This window comes from Aspergillus pseudoviridinutans (genome assembly GCF_018340605.1).
Source record: "Aspergillus pseudoviridinutans IFM 55266 DNA, scaffold_1, whole genome shotgun sequence".
Classification (NCBI taxonomy): domain Eukaryota; kingdom Fungi; phylum Ascomycota; class Eurotiomycetes; order Eurotiales; family Aspergillaceae; genus Aspergillus; species Aspergillus pseudoviridinutans.
Window position 1 is genome coordinate 4,647,324 of NW_025091281.1, and position 25,677 is coordinate 4,673,000.

At 49.5% G+C, this 25,677-nt stretch overlaps 9 protein-coding genes across 9 annotated transcripts; 4 read left to right on the forward strand and 5 right to left on the reverse strand.

Moving 5' to 3' along the window:
- Nucleotides 1–709: 709 nt before the first annotated feature.
- Nucleotides 710–1,563, forward strand: Asppvi_001621 (YoaK family protein; the record flags this gene model as incomplete). The annotated part of the gene is made up of 3 exons (XM_043297915.1): nt 710–842; nt 891–920; nt 965–1,563. The coding sequence occupies 3 exons, from the start codon at nt 710–712 to the stop codon at nt 1,561–1,563; spliced, it is 762 nt and encodes a 253-aa protein (XP_043153850.1).
- A 49-nt stretch (nt 1,564–1,612) lies between these two features.
- Asppvi_001622 (uncharacterized protein) lies at nt 1,613–2,585 on the reverse strand (the record flags this gene model as incomplete). Its single annotated transcript, XM_043297916.1, has 2 exons — nt 1,613–2,317; nt 2,373–2,585. The coding sequence occupies 2 exons, from the start codon at nt 2,583–2,585 to the stop codon at nt 1,613–1,615; spliced, it is 918 nt and encodes a 305-aa protein (XP_043153851.1).
- Nucleotides 2,586–3,628: 1,043 nt separating this feature from the next.
- Asppvi_001623 (putative cellulose-binding GDSL lipase/acylhydrolase) lies at nt 3,629–4,841 on the reverse strand (the record flags this gene model as incomplete). The annotated part of the gene is made up of 4 exons (XM_043297917.1): nt 3,629–3,957; nt 4,009–4,475; nt 4,526–4,622; nt 4,682–4,841. 4 exons carry the CDS (start codon nt 4,839–4,841, stop codon nt 3,629–3,631), a joined length of 1,053 nt encoding a protein of 350 aa, XP_043153852.1.
- A 1,749-nt stretch (nt 4,842–6,590) lies between these two features.
- On the forward strand, nt 6,591–12,682 carry Asppvi_001624 (uncharacterized protein; the record flags this gene model as incomplete). Its single annotated transcript, XM_043297918.1, has 2 exons — nt 6,591–12,430; nt 12,529–12,682. 2 exons carry the CDS (start codon nt 6,591–6,593, stop codon nt 12,680–12,682), a joined length of 5,994 nt encoding a protein of 1,997 aa, XP_043153853.1.
- A 2,975-nt stretch (nt 12,683–15,657) lies between these two features.
- On the forward strand, nt 15,658–17,089 carry Asppvi_001625 (uncharacterized protein; the record flags this gene model as incomplete). Its single annotated transcript, XM_043297919.1, has 2 exons — nt 15,658–15,700; nt 15,747–17,089. The coding sequence occupies 2 exons, from the start codon at nt 15,658–15,660 to the stop codon at nt 17,087–17,089; spliced, it is 1,386 nt and encodes a 461-aa protein (XP_043153854.1).
- Nucleotides 17,090–17,275: 186 nt separating this feature from the next.
- Nucleotides 17,276–19,492, reverse strand: Asppvi_001626 (glycosyl hydrolase, family 31; the record flags this gene model as incomplete). Its single annotated transcript, XM_043297920.1, has 1 exon — nt 17,276–19,492. The coding sequence occupies one exon, from the start codon at nt 19,490–19,492 to the stop codon at nt 17,276–17,278; it is 2,217 nt and encodes a 738-aa protein (XP_043153855.1).
- A 2,381-nt stretch (nt 19,493–21,873) lies between these two features.
- Nucleotides 21,874–23,524, forward strand: Asppvi_001627 (putative hexokinase; the record flags this gene model as incomplete). The annotated part of the gene is made up of 5 exons (XM_043297921.1): nt 21,874–21,907; nt 21,958–22,095; nt 22,156–22,181; nt 22,240–22,650; nt 22,703–23,524. The coding sequence occupies 5 exons, from the start codon at nt 21,874–21,876 to the stop codon at nt 23,522–23,524; spliced, it is 1,431 nt and encodes a 476-aa protein (XP_043153856.1).
- A 165-nt stretch (nt 23,525–23,689) lies between these two features.
- On the reverse strand, nt 23,690–24,577 carry Asppvi_001628 (alpha/beta fold hydrolase; the record flags this gene model as incomplete). The annotated part of the gene is made up of 1 exon (XM_043297922.1): nt 23,690–24,577. The coding sequence occupies one exon, from the start codon at nt 24,575–24,577 to the stop codon at nt 23,690–23,692; it is 888 nt and encodes a 295-aa protein (XP_043153857.1).
- Nucleotides 24,578–24,987: 410 nt separating this feature from the next.
- On the reverse strand, nt 24,988–25,285 carry Asppvi_001629 (uncharacterized protein; the record flags this gene model as incomplete). Its single annotated transcript, XM_043297923.1, has 2 exons — nt 24,988–25,174; nt 25,233–25,285. 2 exons carry the CDS (start codon nt 25,283–25,285, stop codon nt 24,988–24,990), a joined length of 240 nt encoding a protein of 79 aa, XP_043153858.1.
- Nucleotides 25,286–25,677: the final 392 nt, after the last annotated feature.

Sequence of the window (25,677 nt, forward strand, 5' to 3'; positions counted from 1 at the left end):
AGGTGGCGCTTTTTGGATTCCGGACCGTGTAAATCATCCACGCTTGTGTCCATGGTCTACAACTTCCTCCTGGGCATACCCTGAGAAAATTTACAGTCCCCCAAATAGGGTAATCACAGTATAAACTGTTAGCCAAGCGCCTTGGAGATTTTAAAAGTGCGATCGGGTAGTAACAGAGGTCGAATGTGCTGGATCTTGTGGAGCGCAATGCCTGGCGCATTGTTGACGGAAACATGAGTCGGTGGAATGCAGGCCGTGTCTCTTCAGCGTTCAATGTAGTTTCTGACCTCTGCAGACACGGAATCACCCCGAGCTCGACCCAACTTCGATGCGCAATTTCCTCCGGCGTGAACTGCCAAGTCGCTTGGCGCTAGGGATGTAGTCTCGGCGCCATCGGCACCCCGCTCATTGCGCAGCTCGAATGGCGCGAAGAAGGGTTATTATGTGAGAATCATGCCCGAATCCGAAATGAATGTACTGATTAGCCGGGACCGACTGGTCCGGGTTGCTATCGGGTAAATCTGTGCTAATTTCGCTGCATAATGCTGCAGATACTGAGGGTCCTAATCTAGCTTGGGGTGAAAATCTCGCGTCGATACGAGAACGACGGGAATTGAAGTCATCTGTTTTGAGGGTATCCCACGGTCTCCCAATTTCTCGCTGCGCTGTAATTTCGTTCCTCTCTACTCTTTGACCAAGGATCGCCACAATGTCTACCTCATCGGACCCCAAGAAGAACATTGCTGGTTTCTTCAAAACAGACATCGATGCCAAAAACGCAGAGGTTCTCTTGTATGCTTGCTGTCTGAGCTCTGGTCTTGTGGATAGCACACTCTACAACGGTAAGCCGTCCTGTTATCCATCTTATCCTGCAGCCACTGACTGCGTAGCCTACAACACCTTTGTCTCAATGCAAACAGGTAAGTCAACCAGAAGGACATCATGAAAGCAGCTCATCCTTAAGGAAACACCATTTTCGTCGGCCTGGGCGCTTCAAATCAGAATCTTAAGCCATACGGCTGGGCCCGCTCTCTCACTTCGATCGGATGCTTTGTCGTCGGCTGTTTCCTCTTCGCCCGGCTGAACCGCCTTCTCGGACCGAAACGCAGAGGGACATTGGCCCTCTCTTTCTTTCTACAAGTTGCTATGCTGGTAATCACTGCTTCACTGGTACGGAGCGGCATAATACCTGGCATCCCCTCGAATCCTGCTTCGAGCGAGGTGCAGTGGAGCCAGGAAGCCCCCATTGTGCTCTTGAGTATCCAGTCTGCAGGTCAGATCGTCGCTAGTCGGGCATTAGGGTTCAACGAGATTCCAACTGTGGTCATTACCAGTCTTCTCTGTGATCTTGTTTCAGACCCAAAGCTGTTTCTCCTTCGCAATGAAAAGCGGGATCGCCGAGTGGTGGCGTTTGTCCTGACGCTGATCGGTGCAATCGCCGGAGGATGGATCACCAAAGCGACGAACGATATCTCGCCTGTGCTGTGGCTGGCTGCTGGATTAAAGCTGATGATCTCTGTTTCTTGGATATTCTGGAGAGAGGAGGGGGAAATTGCAGTATAACTCTCCTATTAACTAGAACGATGACAACTTGAAAGCATGAAACTCAAATCTAGGCAACCCAGATATTCTGCTCCTCCCCATACCCATATGGAATAAACGAGTCCCGGAAATACTTCTCCAGCACCACCTGCTCATACGATTTATCGTCCACGCAGTAGTTGCCCCCCGTAGGCCCGATATGTGCACAGTGTATATCTGGCCGGTACTTGACCATATGCTCATGCACCTCGCGACAGAGCAAGGTATTCCGGCCCAGCTCGAAATCCTGTCCGAACCGCGTCTTGGTAGTCAGGAAATCCATGCAGGCGGCTTTACTGTCATATTGCTGGTTCGCCCCCTTGCAGTAGTCCTCATGTGTCTGGCAGATTGTGCTTGCTAGTTCCTGCGTAAGCGCTGCCTGCACTACGGCCGGGTCGGTGGTATTCATCCTCGCCGCTTGCGCTTTGAACAGAGCATCGAGGAGGAACCCGAACCACCGGAATGTGGCGTCGTACTGCACGATCTTCTTCTTCGCGTCCCATTCAATCCAGGAGTCAATGGTTACGGGAATGACGATTCCGAAGGAGGTGGCATTGAAGGTGACGACTGTCGTGGCCGAGGCTATGTTGCTGTTGGCTGTGAACTGGGTGATGCTGTATGCGATGGGGACGCCCACGAGACTAAGGTGTTCTGGCTCCGAGAAAAGTCCAAAAATATATTCGTTATTGAGCTCGCGGCCGTCAAAGGTGCGTGTGATATCCACTCGACCTTGGACCTGAACCAATATGTCAGTATCGGTCGTAATTTCATGGGCGATCAGCAAGGAATACATTTTCAGCAAAGACAGAGTCATCTGTGGCGTTGATCTGTGCTATATTCGCCGGGTAAAGAAAGGTGTCCCAGAAACTTCTCTCCATAGACCAGAGGTCGTCAAACGAGTACCTGGGGTTGTTGTCGGCATGATCATCAGGACTCGACGCCGTCGCTAGGCCCGACAGGCAGCAAGCGGCAAAGAAGGCACATCCAATGGTGTGTGAATACATCGTTTGAGACTAACCTCTGGTTTGGTTTGAGGACATCTCCAGGCCGCAATTTATACATTCCTTTCTGATTTATGCTGACGGGTGACGGGAAAATCCCTGGAATGCAGGCATCAGACCAAGAATGTTGACCGAAATAACCTATTATTGGAGTCAGCTGAATCACATCTCAACCCAGGCCATATCAACGATTCAACCAATCACCGCGAGAAAAAGCAAAGGAAATGGTTCCTGGCTCCAGTTAGCAATGTGAGACAACGCTTGTGATCGACGTGCCTGGCTGGCCCTACGGCCGGGCCATTCCTTTTACACCCAAAGAGGAGCCTCATATCCCTTGCAGGTATCACATCCTGATTTCTGTTGGTGTCGAGGCCCACCCGAGGGTCGGGTCCAGCTGCTCTGATCTGCACTCTCATATCTATCATATGCAGCCAGGAACATGGCTTGGGTGATTTGCAGGTGATCCTGACGCAGGTGGTACGCCACCGCACATCATGATTGATCTGAGATGAGAACCCCCAAAGGCTGCATCACTAGCTTGTATTGCTTTTGCCGCTGCCGATCATTGAGTGTGATGATGTGATCCCCTGTGCACTTGTTGCGGCCTGATCCTGCGGGACTTCAACGACTCATGACTGAGACTGTGTGGTGTGTCGTACTATTTTATTGTACGAAATGGATGAGTCAATGACCCTCGAAAGTACAGAGATCAAATGGATGATACGCCACATTCCTGGTGTTTGGAGAGGTGAGGTATCATTTGCCAGTCCATATATATACTACTGGAAAGTATGCGTAAACATCATGGATATTGCCTACTCAATAATCCGGCAGACCAACAAGGAACCGGGAAGCATTTTTGTTGATGACTGTGACCAGATCTAAGTGGGAATCACTTACTTCATGACCATGGGGGTATTGAGAGAATTGGATACTCCTTATAAAGATGCAACTGGGTTCAGGATTGGTCTCCAATGGCTATATACAGTGGTATAAGACAGCTTGCGCAAAAGAAGGCTTTCTCGATTCACAAATCTGAGGGTACCCTAGAAAAAAGACCCCTTCAAAGCAGAAGCAACGGCCTGTGCGGTGAGGTTATGGATTGCAATGCCCGGGTGGTAGTTATTAAACCACAGACAGGTGGTGCCATCGCTGTTATAGCAGGTGGCATTGGCCGCACCATATGCCGTGGGATTATCCAATGCCTTATTGAACGGCGCCTGCGTATCCACGACTGTTGCTGTGACACCGCTGTTCTTGGACTTGAAGTTAGCGAGATATGTCGCGATCAGGTTGTTGTACTTTGTGATCACTGCTGCTTCCGCGGTAGTGGCATCCGTGCCTTGGGAGAGCATGAGTGGGGAGCGGTCAATAGCTGCAAGTTATTAGTACCCATCGGTGAAATCAAAAGAGAAACAAGACTTACGAGGAACACCAAGGAGAACGTAGTTCCGCACTCCTGCGTTGTAGAGAATTTGCAGCTGCCCAAAGTAGCTATCCATGATCTCGGTGAGAAGTTCGTCAATATTGGACAGCCAGTACGAGTTGCCCACGTCGTTTACGCCCATCCAGACCCCAACGAGCGTATCCTTGCTGGTCCACGGCGCATAGGAGGGCTTCGAGGCAATGCTGTTGGTAAACTCGGTGACCTGGTCGATGAAGCTAAGGACGGTAGAGGTATATGGAGCGACAAGGCTGGCGTTGGTCGTCGCCCCACCGTAGGCAAAATTGTATGAGAGAGTCAGGGAGGTGTTGTATTTTGAGATGAGAAAGCCAATCCAATTCAAGCCCCCGCTCGTCGTCCATCCTGGCATACTGGGGTTCCCGAGCGGATTCGAGGCGGAGGGCTTGGTGCTGTTGATGTCGAATCCGGTCTGCGAGTAGGAGTCGCCACTAGCTCGATGAGTTCAAGAAAGTTCGGCATGAAGCTTAGGGAAACTCACAAAGTGATGAAGTACTTTAACCCGGTGGGTGTGGCGGTGGTAGTTGTTGTGGTCGTTGTGGTACTCGGTGTAGTGCTTGTTCCGGGGACGCATTGATCTAAGTGTTGTCGATTAGAAGTGATCTACCTTCAATAGTATGATTTGCAACAGACGTACAGTACCAAGAGTTCCAAGCTGTACAGACAGCTCCAGAGACGCACGAGGTAGGGCCCGAGTAGCCCTGGCCACCACACTGAGCGTATAATGATGCTTGGGCATTGGCACCAAGTACCAGAGCCAAGGCGGCAGTCGCCGATACCATTGATGTACCCAGCATTATAAAAGGCCAAGTAGTGAGCACGAGACCAGAAGATGAGAAAGGTTCTGTACGATGGTGGTTGTCTCGGACAATGCATCCTGACGAGACAATCCTCGAAATATATACAGTTGGACGTCTCTACATTAAAAGCCATTGAACGAGACTCATTGGTGGAAAGACACTTTGCGTCCAGTATCTGAGCCTTCAGGGTTGAGGTATTCATCGACGTCCGTGATCAAAGAGGTAAGAGGCAATCAAATCTCGGCGGAGTTCCCCCGACAAGCCGGAACGAGTGCATTATTCTCCTCGTTTAAACCGTCCAACTGGCCAAATTATTGGCTGAATGTGTCCATATTGGGACAAGCTTGGCATTCTTGATTCCTTCAGCCATATCCCCGCAATTTAGTCTCGCTACCCGTGGCGAATGCGGGGGGTGAAGCGGAGACATGGATTTCTCATGTCATGGCGTAAGACCTTCGTGATAATATGAATCATTTGTGAGAACCGTTTCTGTGTTTTGCTATTCAACAGTAAGAACAGGCCCTAAACCCTTAAACAAGGAATTCTATATATACAACACTTTCATGTCTGCAGTGGTTGCGTTTGTGCTAGAAGGTACAAGGATGGAAGTTATTAATATATATATCCAGCTCCAAGGTACGTATAACTGAAGCTAGGAAACGCAGTCCAGCAGATGTTGGTAAAATCTCATCGCAACTTTAGCATCTGCTCAACGTCGCTGGGTTTAGGTTGTGTTTTGTCATTGATGATTTCAAAAGTAGGATGTTGCAGCGTCAAGGTTTTTCTTTCATTTCAGCTCTATCTGTAGATCCTACTGTGGACCAAGTTGGGGCGAATGATGCATCTAATAGCCGGCCTGTTCGATGCAAGAAGGACAGGTTTTTCGGAGATATCTTTGGATCCCCGGCATATCCTTGGATTCCACACACCCCTTGCGTCCTCAGTGGCTCCGTAGAACTTATCTACAGAGGGATCTTGTAGCTATAAATTAGCCGCCCTGTTGATTGATGGACTCTATACTCACGTCTCCTGAAGCAGCATCTTTCTACCTTTTCAAAGCTCATCTTACTCAACTGCCTCTTTCCTCAGCTTTGCCTGGCAAATACTCTTCCTGCTTCTACTGATCGTATATGGAGATCTGATTGTTCCAATGTAGAGACGCTCAACTATTTACATTGAATAAAGGGTTGAACAACTAAACTAACTCAGGAAGGTGCATAATATTGAATGCCCGAGCGGATGCTGAATAAAATGAAGTCCTAATGGTAACTATTGTAAGTCCAACACATGGAAAACCCCCTTTTCTCCGGATTTCTTAGTTCCGGGTCAGTGGAGGATGCGGGACGGAACGGACCATCACCCCACATGAAAGGGTGTGATAGAGTTTACCAAAGATAGCAATTCAAATCACCCTTGAGATGGATCAAAAATAGATCATTTTCAGGTTGCGTTCTAAACAAACTTTGCGTCTAGAAACGGTTTGTAGACAGCTTGTATCTTGCTAACCTGCCCATTCAGCCTCGTTGGACTACCCCTCTTTCCAGCGGTTAATGCGGCCAACTGGTTGGTGAGCGTTCGATGACAAGGCTGGCTTATGTTTACCTCAGTCTTGCTTCGAAGACTTCACGATTCGCCCTTCTCATAACCTCCTGATAATTAATCCCTCTGAAGGATCTTTAACAGACTGTTAAACTAAGTATCGTGTCTATTGGAGCTGTTCTGGTTATTGTCTTTAAGCAGTTCGAAATGCGCCCTAGTAGCCGGGACGGATTCACCATCGCGATTATTTGCGCGCTGGCTCTCGAGGCGGAGGCCGTGGAAGAGCTCTTTGACGAAACCTACGACAGATCGAGCATATTCTACAAGAAACAACCCGGCGACGACAATGAATATGTCAACGGAAGAATTGGCGTGCATAACATTGTTCTATGCTACATGCCGGGCACGGAGATAAAGAGCGCCGCGAGCGTCGCGGCAAGCATGAGATTCAGCTACACTAGGATTGAGGTGGCACTTGTTATTGGAATCTGTGGAGGAGCACCGTATCCTCCAGTTAACGAACAGATATTCCTAGGCGATGTCATTATAAGTAACGCGGTGATAGAATACGACTTTGGCACGCAGGGTTTCCAGCAAAAGACTGGTGTAAAAGATACCCTTGGAGCACCGAATCGAGCAATCCGATCTCTCCTGGCCGGCCTCAACGCAAAACAAACTCGCACGGATTTTCAAGGCCGGATGCTACAGCATCTGCATGCAGTGCGGGAAATAGACGAAAAATGGCGGCGGCCAAGTTTTACTGATGATATCCTCTTCAACGCATCTTATCAACACAAGCATTACGGTTTGAACTCTTCCAAATGCCTTTGCTTCAACAGCAACTCACCAGGTGACATCTGCAATGAAGCTCTAGGAACAACGTGCAGGGGTTTGGGCTGCAGTGAAAATCAAATCTGTCGCCGGCGGCACCATACGGAAGTGGAAAGTCCAAGAATCCATCTTGGGATAATCGCATCTGCTGATACTCCGGTGAAATCCGGAGAACACCGTGATGACCTGGTCGACTCAGAAAATGTGGTCGGGTTTCAGATGAACGGAGCAGGAGTGTGGGATAATATTCCATGCATCCTTATCAACGGTGTGTGTGACTATGCGGACAGCCATAAGAACAGGCTATGGCAAGCATATGCAGCAGCAACTGGAGCGTCTGCGGCAAAAGTGTTCTTGGAGTACTGGAGGCCTCGTCGCTTGATGATTCCTTTTGGGAGAAATCCGCTCTTTGTGGGCCGCCATGACGAAATTCAGAATTTGGAGGAATTGATCTTCATGCCCAATGGACCGAAGCGACTTGCCATCACTGGATTAGGAGGAGTTGGGAAGACGCAAGTGGCTCTAGAGCTAGCTTACCGCATACAGGAGAGAGATGATGAATGTTCCATCTTTTGGATCCCGTGCACTAGCTACGAGGCTGTTGAACAGGCCTGCGTGACCATCGCAGAAATGGTAGGGATCCAAAATGTGAAACCAGCGGAGTTGAAAGAGCACATCAAGGCTTACTTCAGCCAAAAAGACAGGAAATGGCTTCTGATCTTTGACAATGCAGATGATATGGACATGTGGGTCAAAGATAACAGTACAACTCCAGTATTGAAGGACTTCCTTCCTCATAATAACCGAGGCCATATAATCTTCACTACTCGCAATCGGAAGTTAGCTGTGAAGCTGGCATCCTCTGATATTATTCATGTTCGCGAACTAGATCAAAAGTCCGGTGTGGAGCTTCTAGGGAAATCACTGGTTCAAAAGAGCCTGCTTGATGACAGAAAAGCAGTGGTCGCCCTTCTTGAACAGCTTACTTTCCTTCCACTGGCTGTTGCCCAAGCTGCAGCTTATATCAATGAAAGTGGTATAAGAGTATCTGATTATTTGCTTCTGCTCCTGGAACAGGAACCAAATGCTGTTGAGCTACTAAGTGAGGGTTTTGGCAATCATGGGCGCTACAAGGATATCCAGAATCCAGCAGCCACGACATGGCTAGTCTCATTCTATCAGCTCCAAAAAATTGACCAGCTTGCTGCCGATTACCTAGCACTTATGGCTTGTGTTGATCCACGCAATATCCCACAATCATTTCTTCCGCAGCCTACATCCAAGAAAAGGACGCTTGATGCTCTTGGCCTGCTTGTTGCCTATTCTTTTATTACTCTTGAACCAGGAAATAACACCATAACCGTGCATCATCTAGTCCATTTGGCAACCCGAAACTGGATGAAAAAGGAAAAGTTGTTTTCTTCATACATAAAACAAGCCGCAGACCGGTTTAATGAGGTGTTTCCGGACAGTGATCACGCCAACCGGCAGCTATGGAGGGAATATCTTCCACATGCGCTAACCTTGTTGAGGGAGCGTGAGTTCAAAAGACAACAACAGCAGTACTTGAGACTCATAGAGAATATGGGACAGTGCTTGTGCAGTGATGGGAGGTTTAACGAAGCAGAGCTGATATTCAGAGAGATTACGGCAATACAACGGACGAAAAATGGAGATAGACACCCATCCACTCTATCAAGCATGGCCAACCTGGCATCGACCTACTGGAACCAGGGACGGTGGAACGAAGCTGAGAAGCTGGGGGTGCAAGTAATGGAGATAAGGAAGACAGTGCTGGGAGCGGAGCATCCCGACACTCTGACTAGCATGGCCAGTCTGGCATCAACGTACAGATCTCAAGGACGATGGAAAGAAGCCGAAAGGGCGGAAGTGCAGGTGTTTGAGATCCGCAAGCAGGTGCTGGGGTCAGAGCATCCCGACACTCTAACTAGCATGGCCAATCTGGCATCAACATACAGATATCAAGGACGATGGAAAGAAGCTGAAGAGATGGAAGTACAGGTGGTGGAGGCCCAGAAGCAGGTGCTGGGGTCGGAGCATCCCGACACTTTGACTAGCATGGGCAATCTGGCATCAACGTACAGATCTCAAGGACGATGGAAGGAAGCAGAAGAGATGGAAGCTCCGGTAACAGAGACAATGAAAAGCGTCTTAGGGCCGAAACATCCAAATACAATGTCCTCTATGACGAATCTAGCGGCGATATATCGACATCAAGGACGATGGAAAGAGGCCAAAGATCTGGAGGTTCCAGTTATGGAGAGGCGGGAAAGGGTGCTTGGGCCGGAACATCCTGACACGCTGGTTAGCATTGAAGGCTACGCCTCGACTTTGCTAGGTCTAGGTATGTCAGGGGAAGCTCAAAAACTAACTAGCCATGTACTGGAGGTGAGAAAGAAGATACTGGGCGCTGAACATCCTGACACGATGGCTAGTATGGCTGAACTTGCGTCTGTGCTCTCAAGACAAGGTAAATGGGAAGACGCTGAAGAACTTCACCTACAGGTGATAAAGGCAAGAAGAAGTGTCCTTGGGGAGGGGCATCCTTCCACCTTGACTAGCATGGTGAACTTATCCTCCTTATACAAGAGTCGAGGACGCTTCACCGACGCTAGGGAACTTGATGGGCAAGTAGCAGACATTCAGAAAAGAAGACTACTCCATGACATCGACACAGACTCGGAAATCTCTGACATCCCATCTATTCTGTCAGAAGCTTCTTCTAATGACAGTATGTCCTCGTCAGGATCACTGCACGACCCTCAGGGTGCTGTTTCTGAGTCCATGGCACGGATACTGTTTGAAGACAAAGAACTTCAAGTCTTTTATCGAGAAGCGCTCGTGATATTTGGGAAAGCAATTTTTGCGAAATTTCATAATCAATTTCTGAAAAGATTCTTCAGAGATCTCCGATTGGAGTCTCGGAACCCTCTCCACATAAGGGCCCTTCGTTACGTCCGCTTCCGACCTCGACGTGAAAGAGTCACCGAGTTAATATGCCAGTTCTGTAACCCAAACCCGAGCCTTGGAGGACTCCGGACCAAATTTCTCCTTAGTCAAAAGGAAGATCGCGAGCTTCTTTTAAATCGGCATCTAAAGTTGCTGGTCGATGAGCCCAGCGACTCTACGAGTTCGGAAGTGCACGGAACAGCCTCAAGAGTGAACGCTGGGATTGATGATCCTGATAGTGAGGATGAGGACGATGACGATGACGAAGATTCCGGAGAGGAAGAAGATAATGAAGATCAGACTCAGATGCTTCAGCAGCTGAATTCCGCAGTGGCTTATTTTACCAATGGAATACCTTTCCAATCCTTCAAGGCTAGTGTTCGATATTTCATCCATCCTCCAATAACGATCAAAGAAGCTCTCGATTCGCGAAACATCAGTCACTTGCGGAAGTTATTGAATAAGCAATTCGATCTTGTGGCAAGAGATGAATATGCTTGGATTCAAGAGCTACATGAATTAGGGTATTCTCATGATTCAATTGCAGACCTTCTGTTTGAAGAAGCCAACGACGCCCCCTGGATTTATTTTGAGCCAAAGTCCTACAAACCAGCTGACCCACAACCTGGGATGCACCTTCGAAATTGTGTGCATCGATTCTCTTTCAATAATCCATTTTCCAATAGCAAGTCTACAGGCACCGGAACTGTGAATAGAACAGAGATAGTCCAAGTTGTTCAAGAACTTTGTGGGCTAGCCGGAATCTCACCGGGTTCACGAGAACTTCAAGAGCGAAGTGGATCTGTCAAATTTGAAGAACAAAATACGGTTGCCGTCATCTCATACTCCACCGGTGGCAATGACGATAAACTGGATCAGACTTCCGTTGTCTTTAGGGTATATCAGGTGTTTGAACGCTTTTGCTCTGCTGCAAGTCAAGTTCAGGCCGCAGGCCTCTGCTGTGATTCCTTCACCTTCTTGCGGTTTGCAAACATGCAGCTTGATTTAGATCTGCCATCATTTAGCCACGTTGAAATGTGCCGTGTTGAATTTGAACTCATTGTGCAGATGAAAGCTGGGTTAAAGCAGCTTCTTGATGTCAAAGATATTACTTTGCTGGACGTCATCAATGTGCGAGGGACTGCCCTGCAGATACTCAACCTTCTCGGGCAGGATGTTGCGAGGAACTTTCCTATGGACACGGTGGACCGTGTTCTCAACTACTGTTGTCTAGCGGCCCAGTTCCTCTCTTTGGGTTTCCTTTCATATATCCAAGCACATGTTGGACCCATACAATTCTTTTTCCTGGACACCTTGCAAACACAGTTTGTGCTATGCGGAAATCAGGTACTGCCTGGCCACGGCGACCATGTTATAGCGAGTTTAACCAATCTCACATGCATTGGTGGCATGATTCAAGGCCCAGCTCTTGCGTTCAAACTCTGTCCAGCCGAAACAAAATTTTCATTCGTCAAGGGTGGATTAAAATATGATATTCTAGCAGACATTGAGGACATTCTCGACACCTGGGGCCCTGGACAGCTCATTGTCCGATGCACGGACAGAAGGCCATGCGCAATCAGGTTAGGTGGTGGCTTCATTACATCTGAAAGTACTGATGGCCGAAAATTTCACTGGAGCCGCAATGTGAATGTCGAAAACTTGTCTCCAATCCAACAGGATTGGCGTCAAAAAGTGCTGATCGGAGTGGTTACGATCAATAGGCTCTGTACGATCGATGAGAATCAATACTGGTCGAGGTCATCCACTGTTCTTGAGCCTTTAGGTACATACCCGACTTCGTGGGAGCTCAATCAAAAACAGTCTGGGTTTCAGGCTGGCAACTATGTTTTATATCAGATCAACGGCGTCTGGTGTAAAATGCACGGGAGAACTCTAAAACAGTCCAAGCTGGAGCAGGATGACGAAACGCTAATACCGTTTTTGGAGGATCTTTGGGGACTTCAGGTCAGCTTCTGCACCAGTGTTGCACGTCGAGTTACCCTCCGAGAAATGGTAGCCGACTTACTACCAACATTTGCTTCAGCAATATATAATAACGAGCAGCAGAAGCTTTGGGAAGATCTAAAACTTAATCATAACATTATGGAGTCCTTAAAGGGAAGCGACCTCCCAAGTTGGTTTAGATCGTTGTCCCCTCAGCTCTATGGATATACTTTGAGCCTTATTCGCAAGGTTTTCAATGTCCTTCAGCACACGGGAATTGATAGGGAAGGAAAATACCTGTCAGTGTCATGGCCTCATCAACATGATCTTCAACGATGTTTCAAAATACCATGCGAAAAGCAGAGCTCATGGACTCGAATTCTTGCTGACTCCGAAGACTGTGCCACCTTCGCGTATGTCTCATCGAGGTGTCTAGAAACTCGAACAATCAAGTGCAATGGACCCCTTCGAACTTGGAAGAACACGACGCTGCTTCTCGAGACAGCGGTTCTTTGTCATTCGGAAACCTCGATTACAAGCTTGGAGAATGATAGGGTTTACTTTTTTCGGAAATTGGACTCGTTTTTGTATGTGAAAGTGCAGAGACGAAACGAAACAAGCGCTGCCAACCTTATTACTTCTTCCACGTCAATACCTCGGTCCTTGCAGCGAAGACTATTTATGAGCGAAGAGCAAAGAAGAAGGACAAGATTAAGGGAGAAGCAAGCAGCTTACGATACTGGTGAGACTGTGATCATACTGGCAACTAAGGACTTGCTCTAGGAGAATTGCATTGTCCGTGATATTGAGCATCCTCATTTGTGAAGATGTTTTAGACCGATTCGACGATATATCTATGATACAGAACCCGAGGATCGCAATATCTACATAAACAGCCCAATTAGCAAGCACAATTTGGTCTTATATCAGGAGCCAGAGGCGGGGAAATGCAGCTCAGCGGGCCTTTGAGCCTGGTGTTCAGTTACACGGAAGTCCAGCTCGCCCTCGTCGTGGGGATACGCGGCAGTGTTCTGTCGCTGTCCTCGAGTGAGAGAGAGATCTTCCTAGGAGTCGCGGCGGTGGCTGTCCTCTCTGGTCCTGTCCTTGCGAGGAACTGCAAAAAGGGCTATAATTACTGTGGGTCAACCCTTGCAAGTTGTCTAGTATTGCATGTGAAAATATATACACGTACATGATCGTCAATTAGGGAGCTTACGAGGACCTGATCGGAAGTAAATGCCGATGGACAGCACTCACTGTTACAACGAAGACCCCAACAATATGCTTTTCTACTGTAACGATGTCCTTGGCACTCTGGAGTATACGGAGTATTGCGACAAAGGATGCATAGATGGTGGCGAAGGAAATAGTGATCACTGTGCCTAGTCGGCTTCAACCACTTGGGGGTTCTAGGTTCCAGGATCTGTTTTGGTGTTCAAGTTTGAGTGATATATGCCTTGATAGGTTTTGCTCTATCAGGATAGGTCTCCCTATATCTTTATGCAAAATGGAAAGGCCTCTATGTACAACATGAGAGAAGTGCACTGAAACATAGTTACGTACGATAAGGATAGGAATCCTTCAGGATCATAACTTGACGGTCTGTCTCTCACTCATTCTTGTTTAGGTTCCCTCAAGATGTTGTATCCCGGCTGCACATCTATTGATTATTTGCCCAGACTAGCCTCGCATTCTCTCTCCCCATTTCTCTGCGAAGCTGTCAGAATTGGAGACGTGCGATGACAGAGCCACAGTTTATTTGGGATATTGTCAGTCTTCGTCTAACAAAGTGATCCTGCAGAGCTCCCTGTTCTCTATTGTTAATAGCCAAGAGCACCCCAGGACGAGGGGTGCTGTTTGTAAGCTAGTCATCAGGCTACAGGACATCTTCCTCCTTTATCTGTCAATAGGAGAAAATTCAACGACGTATAATCCATATAAATTAGAATAGAAAGAGTTAGTTTGTTGGGGTGGGCGCGCAAAGTGCAGAATAGCAGAGGCATAATCCTTCAGGCAATATGAATGAGTGCTATCTTCCATAGCCACATTAATTGCAAAATTAGAAAAGTGGAATATCCCCTGTGGTTGTGTTAGTTCTGTAGTAAGCCCAACAAAAGACTTCTGTGGCGCATATTGTGGCTGCGGTGCATGGCATGGCGCGGCAGGAAGAGTGAATACTGCAGACTTTACAAGCAGATTGATAGGGAAATCTAACTTACTACAAAGGAGGCGGCTCTTAGTGTAGCAGTACCTTTATGCAAGCTGCACAGTTCTGAAAGCAATATGCTTTACATAAGATATAAGAATCTACGGCTCTAACCAAGACTGGCACTTGCTCCTCTACATATTTACCAAAAGAGACCAACCCTACGAAGTCGGATTTGAATCAAGCTGAGCGAAGTTTACCAGTTCCCCAGAATGCCAAACGCACGCATCATCGATATCGATGTCCTACATTGGAACGCTTCGAGTGTCTATGTCCGCTGTCCGTTCTGCCAGCGAGTGCACCAACACGGCTTTGTAGACTACAAACCTGGTCTTCGACTTTCCCACTGCGAGAAACAAGCTTCATCCTACAGATTTCACTTCCCGATCAACCGGCAAAACCGAGCAAGTCGCCAATGAGATCGACAAGCGTAACGCTCTTTTAGTAACGTCCGTCAAACGGGGGATTTGGAGGACTTTTCCAATGACGACGAGCGAAGCAAGATCAGCCAGGTGCCAAAGGGGCTCTGAGGTTGGAGGCATATCCTGAAGTTGGGGAAATACGATTGATTCGGACAAAGCTATGCTGCACAGGCCGAACGGGAAGATGTATGGTTGACTGCTCCCACTATCACAGAAACCATCACCAATCGCTTAGAAGAGTGCTTTTATTCAGGTCAGCACACCATCAGAGGAGATCTGCGAGGACATGTCAGATGTTCTGAGAACGCCTGAACGAGATATTTAGATTGTCTATTGTTCTGGCTGAAGGCAGTCTGACTCTACCTAGTATTACATGCTTGGGAGGTCTTTTATTTACTGCTGTACTCGTTTCCCTAGTATCATTTTATTTCACGAAATGAAATGAGCAATTCCAAGCGAAGCGTGCCGCCATGCTTGAGGTGATCCGATGGCACTTGACGTGGGCTGACAGCCTTGGGGAAATTCTGACCCGCAAGACATTGAGTTGAGTAATCAGAGCTTGAATGGACTGATTCATGCAGAGCTCAAGTCAGGCCGGATATACGAGCTCCTGTGGGCAAACTGAATCCTGACCAATCCCGGAGGTTGGACTGTGTTGGATCTGCAGGTAAAGACTTGGCACTTGTCCCGTATCGAATGGCTAAGTGGACATTCTGCATGTTTTAAATGTAAGATTTTAGATGCTTGCCAATCACACTACCACATATGTCTCAGGTGGATCAAGATCACAGTGACATCGCGCCCCAGAACCCTGACGGATAGCGGGGTGTGGATGTATAAAAAGGCTGTTTTCCTCTGAGGAAAATTCCAGTGAGCAAGGAACCGATAATCAGTAATCATGCTCTGGACTCTACTGCTTGCTGTCCTTCAGGCACACGTTGGTATGTATTCTGTTGCACCAAGATGATATAGGTCTGACAGCTTCAGCCTTTGGTCTGGCTGTCACGGCCAGTTCCATCACGATCCGTCCCAGTCCATCGCCCACCAAGGAGCCATCACCGTCATCGTCGACCAGTGGCCAGTGGCTGATTATCTCTAACACGTCCATCTTCTGGCCCACGTACACTGACTACTTTTATGGACCAACAACCGGTCCCCAAGCACATATTGTAACCTGCGATGCTAAGTGGGCTGAATACTATGGCCGGTCCACCGAACTGCACTCGCTGGGACCAACAGCCACAAGTATCTCCTATGCCCCATATCCAACCAGCCAGGGGGCCTGCAGAACCTCCTCATCTCTGGAAAACTACTCGGATACTCATACTGGCCCGGTGACAACCCTTTGTGACGGAATTCCACGCGCACTGGGCCCTCGCGAGACCGTAACATCGTACTATCCTGGCACTGGACCCTGCAGCACTTACACCACGACCTTTTCGAATAACGTTGAGCTCTACCGGGAGCCCCCAGCGCCGCACTGCACCCTCAATACGCAAGAATGCATTCCGATCTGGTCAACGTATAGTGAACTGTCCAGATCATACCACAGTACTGTCACCAGTGTCACTCGAGGCGACACCAAGAGCCCCATCCCCCCGTTTGGCTGTCCTTCCACGACGCGGTCCTACCCCGAAGACCCCTGCACAAACTGTCACTTCCTCCCCGGTACAGCAACTGTCTTCTACTGGCCCGTGACCACCGCTGGTGGCGATCTATGTCTGCAAAACGGCACCACCATCCCTGCTACACCAACCGGATCCGGCCCCAATACCGCCGTCGTCAACGGACAGACCCTCATTTCCCCAAGCATCTACGTCTCGTTTACCTCGATCTACGCCTGGAGTAACCGGCGCGCCCACCCCGGAAGCCAATGCGGCGGCACACACACCGACACCATCATCGCCGTGGATCCCGTCAGCGTGTCTTCGGTCCGCAACCACCGCAACGCAAAGTACCCCACCATCGGGACTGCGTATCCTTTCAATTTCGCCGAGTTCACACCTCAGGAAGTGGGCAATTATACCATGCCGTTGATCCCCTGGCCGCAGTACCGGGGTGGATCGCAGTGTCCGCTGTACGATCCTTCCTGCACGATGATCCGGGACGATTACATGCCCTTCTTGGATCTTCCTGAGGCGGTTCGCCAGATTGATGCGCTGTGGACGGCGTGTGATGCGCACTGGTATATACCGCCTGTGACCTTGGTCCCTTTGACAGGAGATATCAAGATTCATCCTACGCCCACGGCTGAGGCGAATGTCATGGCTGCTGTGGCGGTGCCAGAATCAGTGGCGGCTGTGCCTACGCCTGAAGCGACGGGGTGGTAGTGAGGAACTGAGGGAGAGGCGAATGAAACTACAAGTTGCTAGTGGTGTAGTGAGTGAAAAAATGCATGAGGTTATGATGAGTAAATACAAGAAATGCCTCGGTCATCTCTATCGCCTCATTCCTCGTCAGTCATATTAAGCAGTAGGTGATGAGTCCATAGTTCCGACATGAATGAGTCGCCGCATCTAGAAGACACTTCCGCTCATTATATCCTCTCTCTTTCCCAAGTAAAACAATGGGATGTGTTCGATCGGGGCCGGGACAGTCACTTTCTGTCCACCAGCATATGTCTGGTTTGTCCACCAGTACGTCCACGGCTTTGTCTCATTCTGGCCCGTCTTCGGCAAATACACCTCCCACTCGGTTGCATTAGGCAACGTCACTGGAGTGACAAGCAGTCGCGGACCGAACATGTACTGCTGCGTGGTAGCATTGACATTCTCCCGCGTCATCTTCGCGATCTGCGGATCTGTCCGCTCGAAATCCATATACAGCGGTCTCATAATTGCCCGGCCCGTTTGATGAAACTGCTCAAACACAGCCTGGAGGTACGCCTTGAGCTGATACCGCAGCTGGATGTACGAGACAATGATGGGTGTGTTCTCCTCGCCATACGACCACGGCTCGTTGTTGCACGTGTAGGCATTCTGGACATTGCACTTCCTCGATCCATGTGTTCGCATAAACGGCAGAAATGTCGCCCACTGGAACCATCGCAAATACAGCTCGCGGTACTCGGGCGTGTCGATGTTCGAGCTCCACGCCACCGTCGGGTCAGCCTGGAACCCTCCCGCGTCCATCGTCCACCATCCCCAACCCGTGGCGGCTGCGGACACCCCACTGGCAACCTGCACGGCCAGTGTATCCCATACGGAAGTCGTATCGCCCGACCAGATCATACTGCAGAAGCGCTGCGAGCCGATGTATCCCGAGCGGCTCAGGCTAATGTGGTCGCATGCTTCGCCCATTTTTGTTCCCGTGGCGTTCCGGTATCCCTCTTCGATGGCTTGCTGGTGCGCCCAGGGGTACAGCTTGCCTGCGCTGAGCTGGGTGCCTGCGGCGTAAAGGACATTCGGCAGCGTGAACGGGATGGACTCGATATATGAGCTCTGTCCGTTGTTCTCGTAGGCCTCACCTAGCGCTCCGCCGTCGGCTTGGTCTATCCAGAAGTTCTTGATCCCCTTGTCGTAGTAGTTGCCCTTCAGCGTTTTCCAGAGGAACGCTCGGGCGGCCGGATTCGTCGAGTCGATGTTCCGAATATACGATCCGTTCCAGGAGTCTGTGGTGCCAGGGCCGGATCGCGTGGCTGACAGTAGCCCGTTCGCAATGAGTTCCAGGTAATTTTCACTGTTGTCGGCTACGCTGGGCCAGAGAGAGGCCATCATCTCGGCGCCGGTGAGATCCTTGACTTTCTTCGTCATGGACGCCACGTCAGGCCAGAGGCGAGGGTCCAACGCCCAGTCCCCCTGGTGAGCCCAGGACTGGTAGTCGATGACAATCATGGAGACCGGGATGTTGTGGTCTTTGAAACCCTGAGCTAGCAGCTCCACCTCGGTTTGATTCTCATACCGCAGCTTCGACTGGATGTAGCCGAGCGAGGCTTCAGGAGGCGTGGGCGCACGACCGGTCAGTGCCGACAGCCGACGCTGCAAAGTATCGTAGTCTCCTTGCTCCGCAGCAAAAATCGCATAGTCGACCACCGTGGCCGACTCGGCCGTGAACTTGGTCCGCAAGGCTCCAAACTCCATCCGGCCCTCAGACGCCATGTTCCACACAAAGCCGTAGCCCTTGTTACTCACAAACACCGGCGTCGGGATATGCGTGTTGAAGTTGATCAGATCAATCACAGACCCCTTCTTGTTGACCATATGATCCTGCTGCGTGCCCGTGCCGTAAATCTGCTCGTCTGGCGTCGAGCTGAACGAGAATTCTGCAGAGAACTCGCTCCCTGGTCCGCGCCAGAAGTAATCATACTCGTTCGTAAGCAGCGTCTCCGACCCATCATTTTCCACCCGGTAAAAGGCTAACCGATAACCCCCCGAGTTCCCATCCCAACCGGAAGTGCGGACAACTATCTTGCCATTCCGGATAGCCACCGTCCGATTGCCATTAAAGGCAGTGTCAAATTCCAAGCCATGGGCTTTTCCGTCCTCGAAACCCTCGAGAGGCGGGTCGTAGATGAAGCTGACCTCGTTGCCAGTGGGCGGACGATATGGCCAGGCGCGAACGCGAAACCCGTCGTAGCCGAATGGTTGGACGAGCACAGTCTCAAAGCCATGTTGCATGCGGAAACCGGTCGAGTTGGGCATCACATAGTCCGCTTCGCGGGTCTGTATGGGGTTCGCCCATACCGTGGACACGGCGCAGATGCCGATCAGCCAGCGATTGATAGACAACATCATTGCGGTTGGCCATTGTTAGGTCCTGGATCTCGCAGTCAAATGCAAGGTATTTAAGACTCCTGCTGAATTTTATCCGTCCAGAATGAAATAGGCTGATATTGATGTTGTGTGACATCAGTTGCGCAGGGGATATGCGATGATTGACATCGTTGTCCGCATCGGTCGGCTTCGGGCGGAAAGCCGAAACGGAAAGCCATTCAATCAGCCCCCGCGAACTGAGGACTGTGAGTGCGGGGGGATTCCTGCGAAGGGATATCATTTCTCTTTTCGGTGTCGATAGTTGTCATCGGACTGTGACATTTCGGCAGAAATGGATTACCTTGGAACTGTGCTTTCTGCTGCTAGGGAGTAGTAATGGTCTATAGTATGGATCATTCAGGTAACATGTCCAGAGCCACTCCTTTCATCCCATACCTCAATTGACGGTAGAAGGCATAAAATACAAGGCTTTGGTGACATGTGCCTCCACAATATCGCACAGTGAGGGGTGGTGGGTCTTTGTATGTCTTGCTCCACTGTGGTCTGATGAGGTGGCATGAATATAGCCTAATATCATTGAATCGCAGCTTATTAGTGGTATGGTTGTCTTCTAAATCGATCTATATCATAGGAGCGGAATGTCAGCCCATGTCGACAAGCTTTGTGGCAGATAAGACGCAGCCACACCCGAAGTACGCCCTCCTGGCCTTAACTGATACATGGTTGGGAGATTTAGGGTTCTCATGCAAAAGCCGCCGCATGATGTTCTTCAATGACTTGGTCAATAGTGAGAAATACCTCCTTTGTTCACGAACGACACCTCGTCATAGGTTGCTCGAGTGATGTATCGGGGATTTTGCTCTGGAAGATATCAGTCTGACTGTTTCAGCGAATCCTACAGCCTGAGATAATAACAAGCTAGATGCGAGATTCTGATAGCAGTCTCGTTGTTTCAGGGTGACGAAGCCCGTCAGAATGCAGTGTAATGTGCCTCGGTTGATTATACTAGACTGGTATATAATGATTTGTCTATTGGCGCTATATTGGCGCTATCGATAGCATTACGACAAGCTCAACTGGGCCCTCATTATATGGTATTCAGATATACGATTGATGTGATGTATTTGTGATAATAACACGCCTAAATAAATCGTACCCTAGCACACGTCTATTGCTCACTACATATTGATATACCTCCGGCGATGAATATACTTATCATCAACTTATGGGCAATTGGGAGATATGACCTATGCTGAGTCTGCCCATAAGTTCCAGCGCCTTACTCCGTAGTCCTCAATGTACTCATAGTATAGCATTTCTCCCCTTTCTGGGATAACCTTGGAAGGGTACAGCGTATAATATACATATTATAGCCTAGTGATCAGAATATTGACACCTAATAGAACCATCCAGAAGATATCTACTTATAGACAGGTGCTGCCGAGCCCTAATTGGATGGAAATTCCAGCCGTCTTAACTTTAGAAGTTTTCTGCTTGACCCTAGATAAGACCGGAGTCTCCCCGTGAGGTATATATAAGGAAAGAGTTGACGTGGAAAGATGAAGGCATAGAAACTGGGAAGTGATAGATATGATTGGCTAATGACGTAACACCTGAGGAGCGCGTTAATCCGACCCGCCAATCACATAGCTTGGATTCTGACTCTCAACCAATCAGATAGCGCACATGGTCTCCTTGGCTATTAATACMACGATGGGCTAGAATTGCCTGGAAGAGTCCGCCTATCTATGTCCTAGACCACAAGGTTGTTCGAGGCTCGTCTGGCGTTTCGAGTCTAACTCTTGCAGACTCACCGGTAATGGAGAACTCAAACTGTTCGTCCAGGTGGAATATTTATCTTGCCCTCAGAACATGTTCAGTGGCGGTCTTGGCAGCTTAACGTCATCCCGTTGATGTGTAGACAATCGGATCAGGGACCTCCGTTTCAGGGGCAAACCGAGTATCACATTGGCGGAACCATGATCAAGAGTGGGTGGCCGGAGTTGACTTTCTCTGAGAAGTGTGCTGTATATGCCATGGTGACGGAAGGATCCATTGACGGCTCCTTATCATGGAGGTMATGGCCACCACCATGCTATAGACCGGTTATGTGCTTGGTCGGAATACTTAGATAGCTGACATCAGGAATACTGCAATAGGTAGAGTGAATAATCATACTGGTTAGGCCGACGGAATAGAAATAGAATATAAAAGAACCGCCCAGACGATCACGCGTCTGTATAGCCAAGCTTAACGCATTTCCTTTTTTAGCTAAGAGTCCTCCGTCCTCCCTTTACCATAAATCAAGGAGCTCGACCTTCACTCCGCCCAGAGAGGCCCTTCTCACCAGAATCCCTTCGTACTAGAGTCTCTTCGTACCGGAACCCTCTAGCACAGACACCATGTCCACTACTGCGTCAGTTGTTGTTACAAGCCGTATGTCTGCCCCTCAGACCGTAGCACCAGATATGGCTAACTTCTGCCAGCACCTACTCCAACCCTGGCCCGGAAGGTGACCGGGGATCAACTTCAGGATGAATTCACGAGGCTGCGAGAACTGCTCACTGTTGATTCCACCAAGCTGAAGCAGATTACCGACCACTTTGTCCATGAACTCGAAGTTGGTAAGTGCAATTCACGATTCTGGCTATCCCTCTCAGGACATGAATGCTAACAGGTTTCAGGGCTCAGTGGCAAAGGCGGCGACATTGTATGTCATTCCAGCCTAATGTCTGTCCGGTAGGATACAGGCTAACTGGAACGAACAGCCAATGAACCCAACATGGGTGATGGAACTGCCCCGCGGCAACGAAAAGGGAACCTTCTTCACGATGGACATGGGAGGCACCAATTTTCGCGTCTGCAAAGTGACCCTCAATGGCACTGCGGGCAAGTACGACGTCGTCCAGATGGACAACAAGATTCCCAATTCGTTGAAGTCTGGCAGTGCAGAGCAACTGTGGCACTATATTGCCAACTGTCTGCAGCAGTTTGTCGATCGCTATTCCATCTCGCAGAAGGAGCTCGCTGAGACACCTCTCGCCTTTACGTTTTCCTATCCCGTCACCCAAACATCCATCTCGCATGGCATCCTCCAGCGATGGACCAAGGGATTTGACATTAGCGGTGTCGAGGGGACGGATGTTGTTGCTGAGTTGCAGAAGGTTCTCAAGGAGAAGGTCAGTACTGCTTCGATGCCTCTGCATGAAACATTGATATTAACTTGAATAGGGTCTCCCCGCCCGGATCGTCGCCCTGGTCAATGACACAGTCGGTACCCTAATGGCTTCGTCCTACGTCGACTCCAAGACCGAAATCGGCAGCATCTTCGGCACAGGCAGTAACGCAGCATACATGGAGCGATGCTCCAAGATCCCGAAACTGGCCGATCATCATCTCCCCGACGACGCATTCATGGCCATAAACTGCGAATATGGCGCTTTTGATAACAGCCAGCGAGTGCTCCCTTTTACCGCCTACGACGCCGAGATCGATCGCGCCTCACCCCGACCCGGTCAACAGCGATACGAGAAGATGGTCGCTGGGTTCTATCTGGGTGAGATCTTCCGGCTCATCCTGCTTGACCTCTACAATCGCAAGGCGATATTTGACGGTCAGAATTCCTCCAAACTAAGCGAGCCGTATGTTCTGGACTGCTGTTTCCTGGCGACCATTGAGAGCGACGACACCGGAGATCTGCGCACAGCCAAAAATATATTTGAGAAGACGCTTTCCATCACGCCTTCCCCGTCCGAGCTACGCTTCTGCTACGATCTGGCGCACATGATTTCCTTGCGGTCGGCTAGGTTATACGCGTGTGGCATCGCGGCGATTATGAAGAAGCGGGATTTGGAAAGCTGTCATGTAGCCGTGGATGGATCCGTGTTCAACAAGTATCCATGCTTCCCGGAGAGGGCGATTGGTGCGCTGAGGGAGATCCTGGAGTGGCCTGCTGATACCCCGGATCCGATCCGGTTGATTCCTGCCGTGGATGGCTCCAGTGTGGGAGCTGCGGTGATTGCGTCGTTGATCAGCAGGTCGCAACAGTCGTAATCTATTGCCTACGTTCTAGATGTCTTCATGTCCTGTCGCATGGTGTTGGCTGGCGTTTCTATATTGTCCATTTTGATGTTGGTAATGATTAGATGATAAGAATACGATAGTGACTCGATCGATCTGTCTTATTGAATCCATAAACACTCAACTACCATCGTAATGCTAGAACTTCGAAATCTCCTGCTGAAGCACCTCCGGACACTCAAGCGGCAACAAATGCTTCACACCGGGAACACTCCTCATCGATACCTGGATCCCACTGCGCTCAAAAAACCCACGAACCTCCTTATCAACCCGATCCTGTGGTTCCACGACATCGGACTCTCCGACCAAAATGCTCACCCGTAGCATCTCCTTCTCCATCGATTCCAGAGCCCTCTGCAGCCCGTCGGATGCATCCTCCGCCATGCCGTACGTCGGCCACGCCGTCTTGGCCAGCTGATTCCCTTGCAGGCTGTCGCGAATGACCATCTCGATATCCTTCTCGTCGAGATTCTCCGGATTCGCGAGGACATGGTCCACCGTCCAGCGGACGGACTCTGCGGTTTCGTAGGCCGCTTTCTGTTGTTCTTGCATTTCTGGCGGCAGGAGTAGAGGCGTAGGGGGTGCCGGAGCGACCAGGACTAGGCCTCTGAGGCGGCTAAGCAGGTCGCCTGGCAGCGTTGCTAGAGTTGCCATCGCGACCTTGGCTCCCATGGAGTGGCCGACGAGTACGAATCCGTGTGCCAGGATTGCTTTCCTATCTTGGTCTGCTGCGAGCTGTTGCAGGAMCAGCGCAACGTCGTTTGCCATGGAGGAGATCGTGTAAGCGGCGACATCATCCTTTGGTCCAACTGAGTTTCCCCATCCTCGATGATCGATTGCGAGGATTGGATATGTTGAGTTGAGGGATGTAGGGAAGTCGGGCGATGTGAGTTTGTACCATGTGGACGACGAGCCGCCCCAGTAATGGAGGAAGGCCAGGAGGGGTTTGTGGTTGTCGACCGCAGGGTGAGAGATACGTGCATGTATCAACACATATGGGGTGTGGTGGAAGATTATTGAGTCCATGCTGTCTGAATTGATTACTTGATTGAAAGCTGGATGTGCGGAATACTTGTGTTACGAGATGATTCTGTCAGTTTATCGCTATTCACTGCGTCAGGAGAGGTTTAAATAGTCTTTTAAAGCTACGTAATAGTTAAACATGACTCTGGTATGGATTGCATTATTAACAAACAAGCATCACGCTGTGTTGCCTGTCGATTAATATTGATATTCATAACCAATAAGTTGACGCTTTTTGTCCCACCCCAGTCAGATCTCGGATTTTCGGAGTTTCGGAGGATAGAGGACATGCGTCCGGACTTGGATGATGCTTAAACAAAACAAACAAAGAAATCAGACTTGTCAACCTAAAATAGCGGAGAATAACGCCGCATATGTACACCTGAACATCCACAGATCAACTCCTTCGAAGCTCATCCCTTTGGTTGATGAGATGGTCCCCGTCCCACTCGATCGCCCTGACCTGCCGGGCTGCCATGCATTGTCTCCACCTCTTTCTTCGATACTAATGGCTCGTTCTTACTGGGCGACTGGGCTCGGAAAGCGAGGTAACTACCAGCGAGCACAGCGAAAATACTCAGGAAGGCAATGTTGCGGGAGCTGGAAGAGAATCTGTAAGTAGCGGACCACTGGTTGAAGTATGGCCGATAGCACGTACCTGGACCCTTGAGGACGACGACCGTTTGTAAAATTACCAGAATAAGTAGCCATTTTAAGTTTGGATATCAACTTTCAATTGTATAGAATTATCAATAGGATCGTCAGTTGAGGCTTTATCATGCAGACAATCTGTACATATATACAGTCTCAAGTCGCTGAGTAGTGACGTCAAAAGCACCATACATGAGCGAATCCATGTGGCATGATCGAGATCCATCTCTAATACAATATCATATTCAATATACCCCAGAGCGCTGTTAGCATCCTTCCCATGTTTGGTTCTCTGTAGTCTTGCGTCAATGCGACGTAGGGCTGCGGATGACTTCTTGGCTGATTTTCGCCGTCGCGGGGTGGCACTCTGGTCCTTCTCCTGATGCCGGACAAGCTGCTCATTTGCAGTCCGGCATTTGTTCTAGCCGATACCTTATCTACTAGTACTGCTC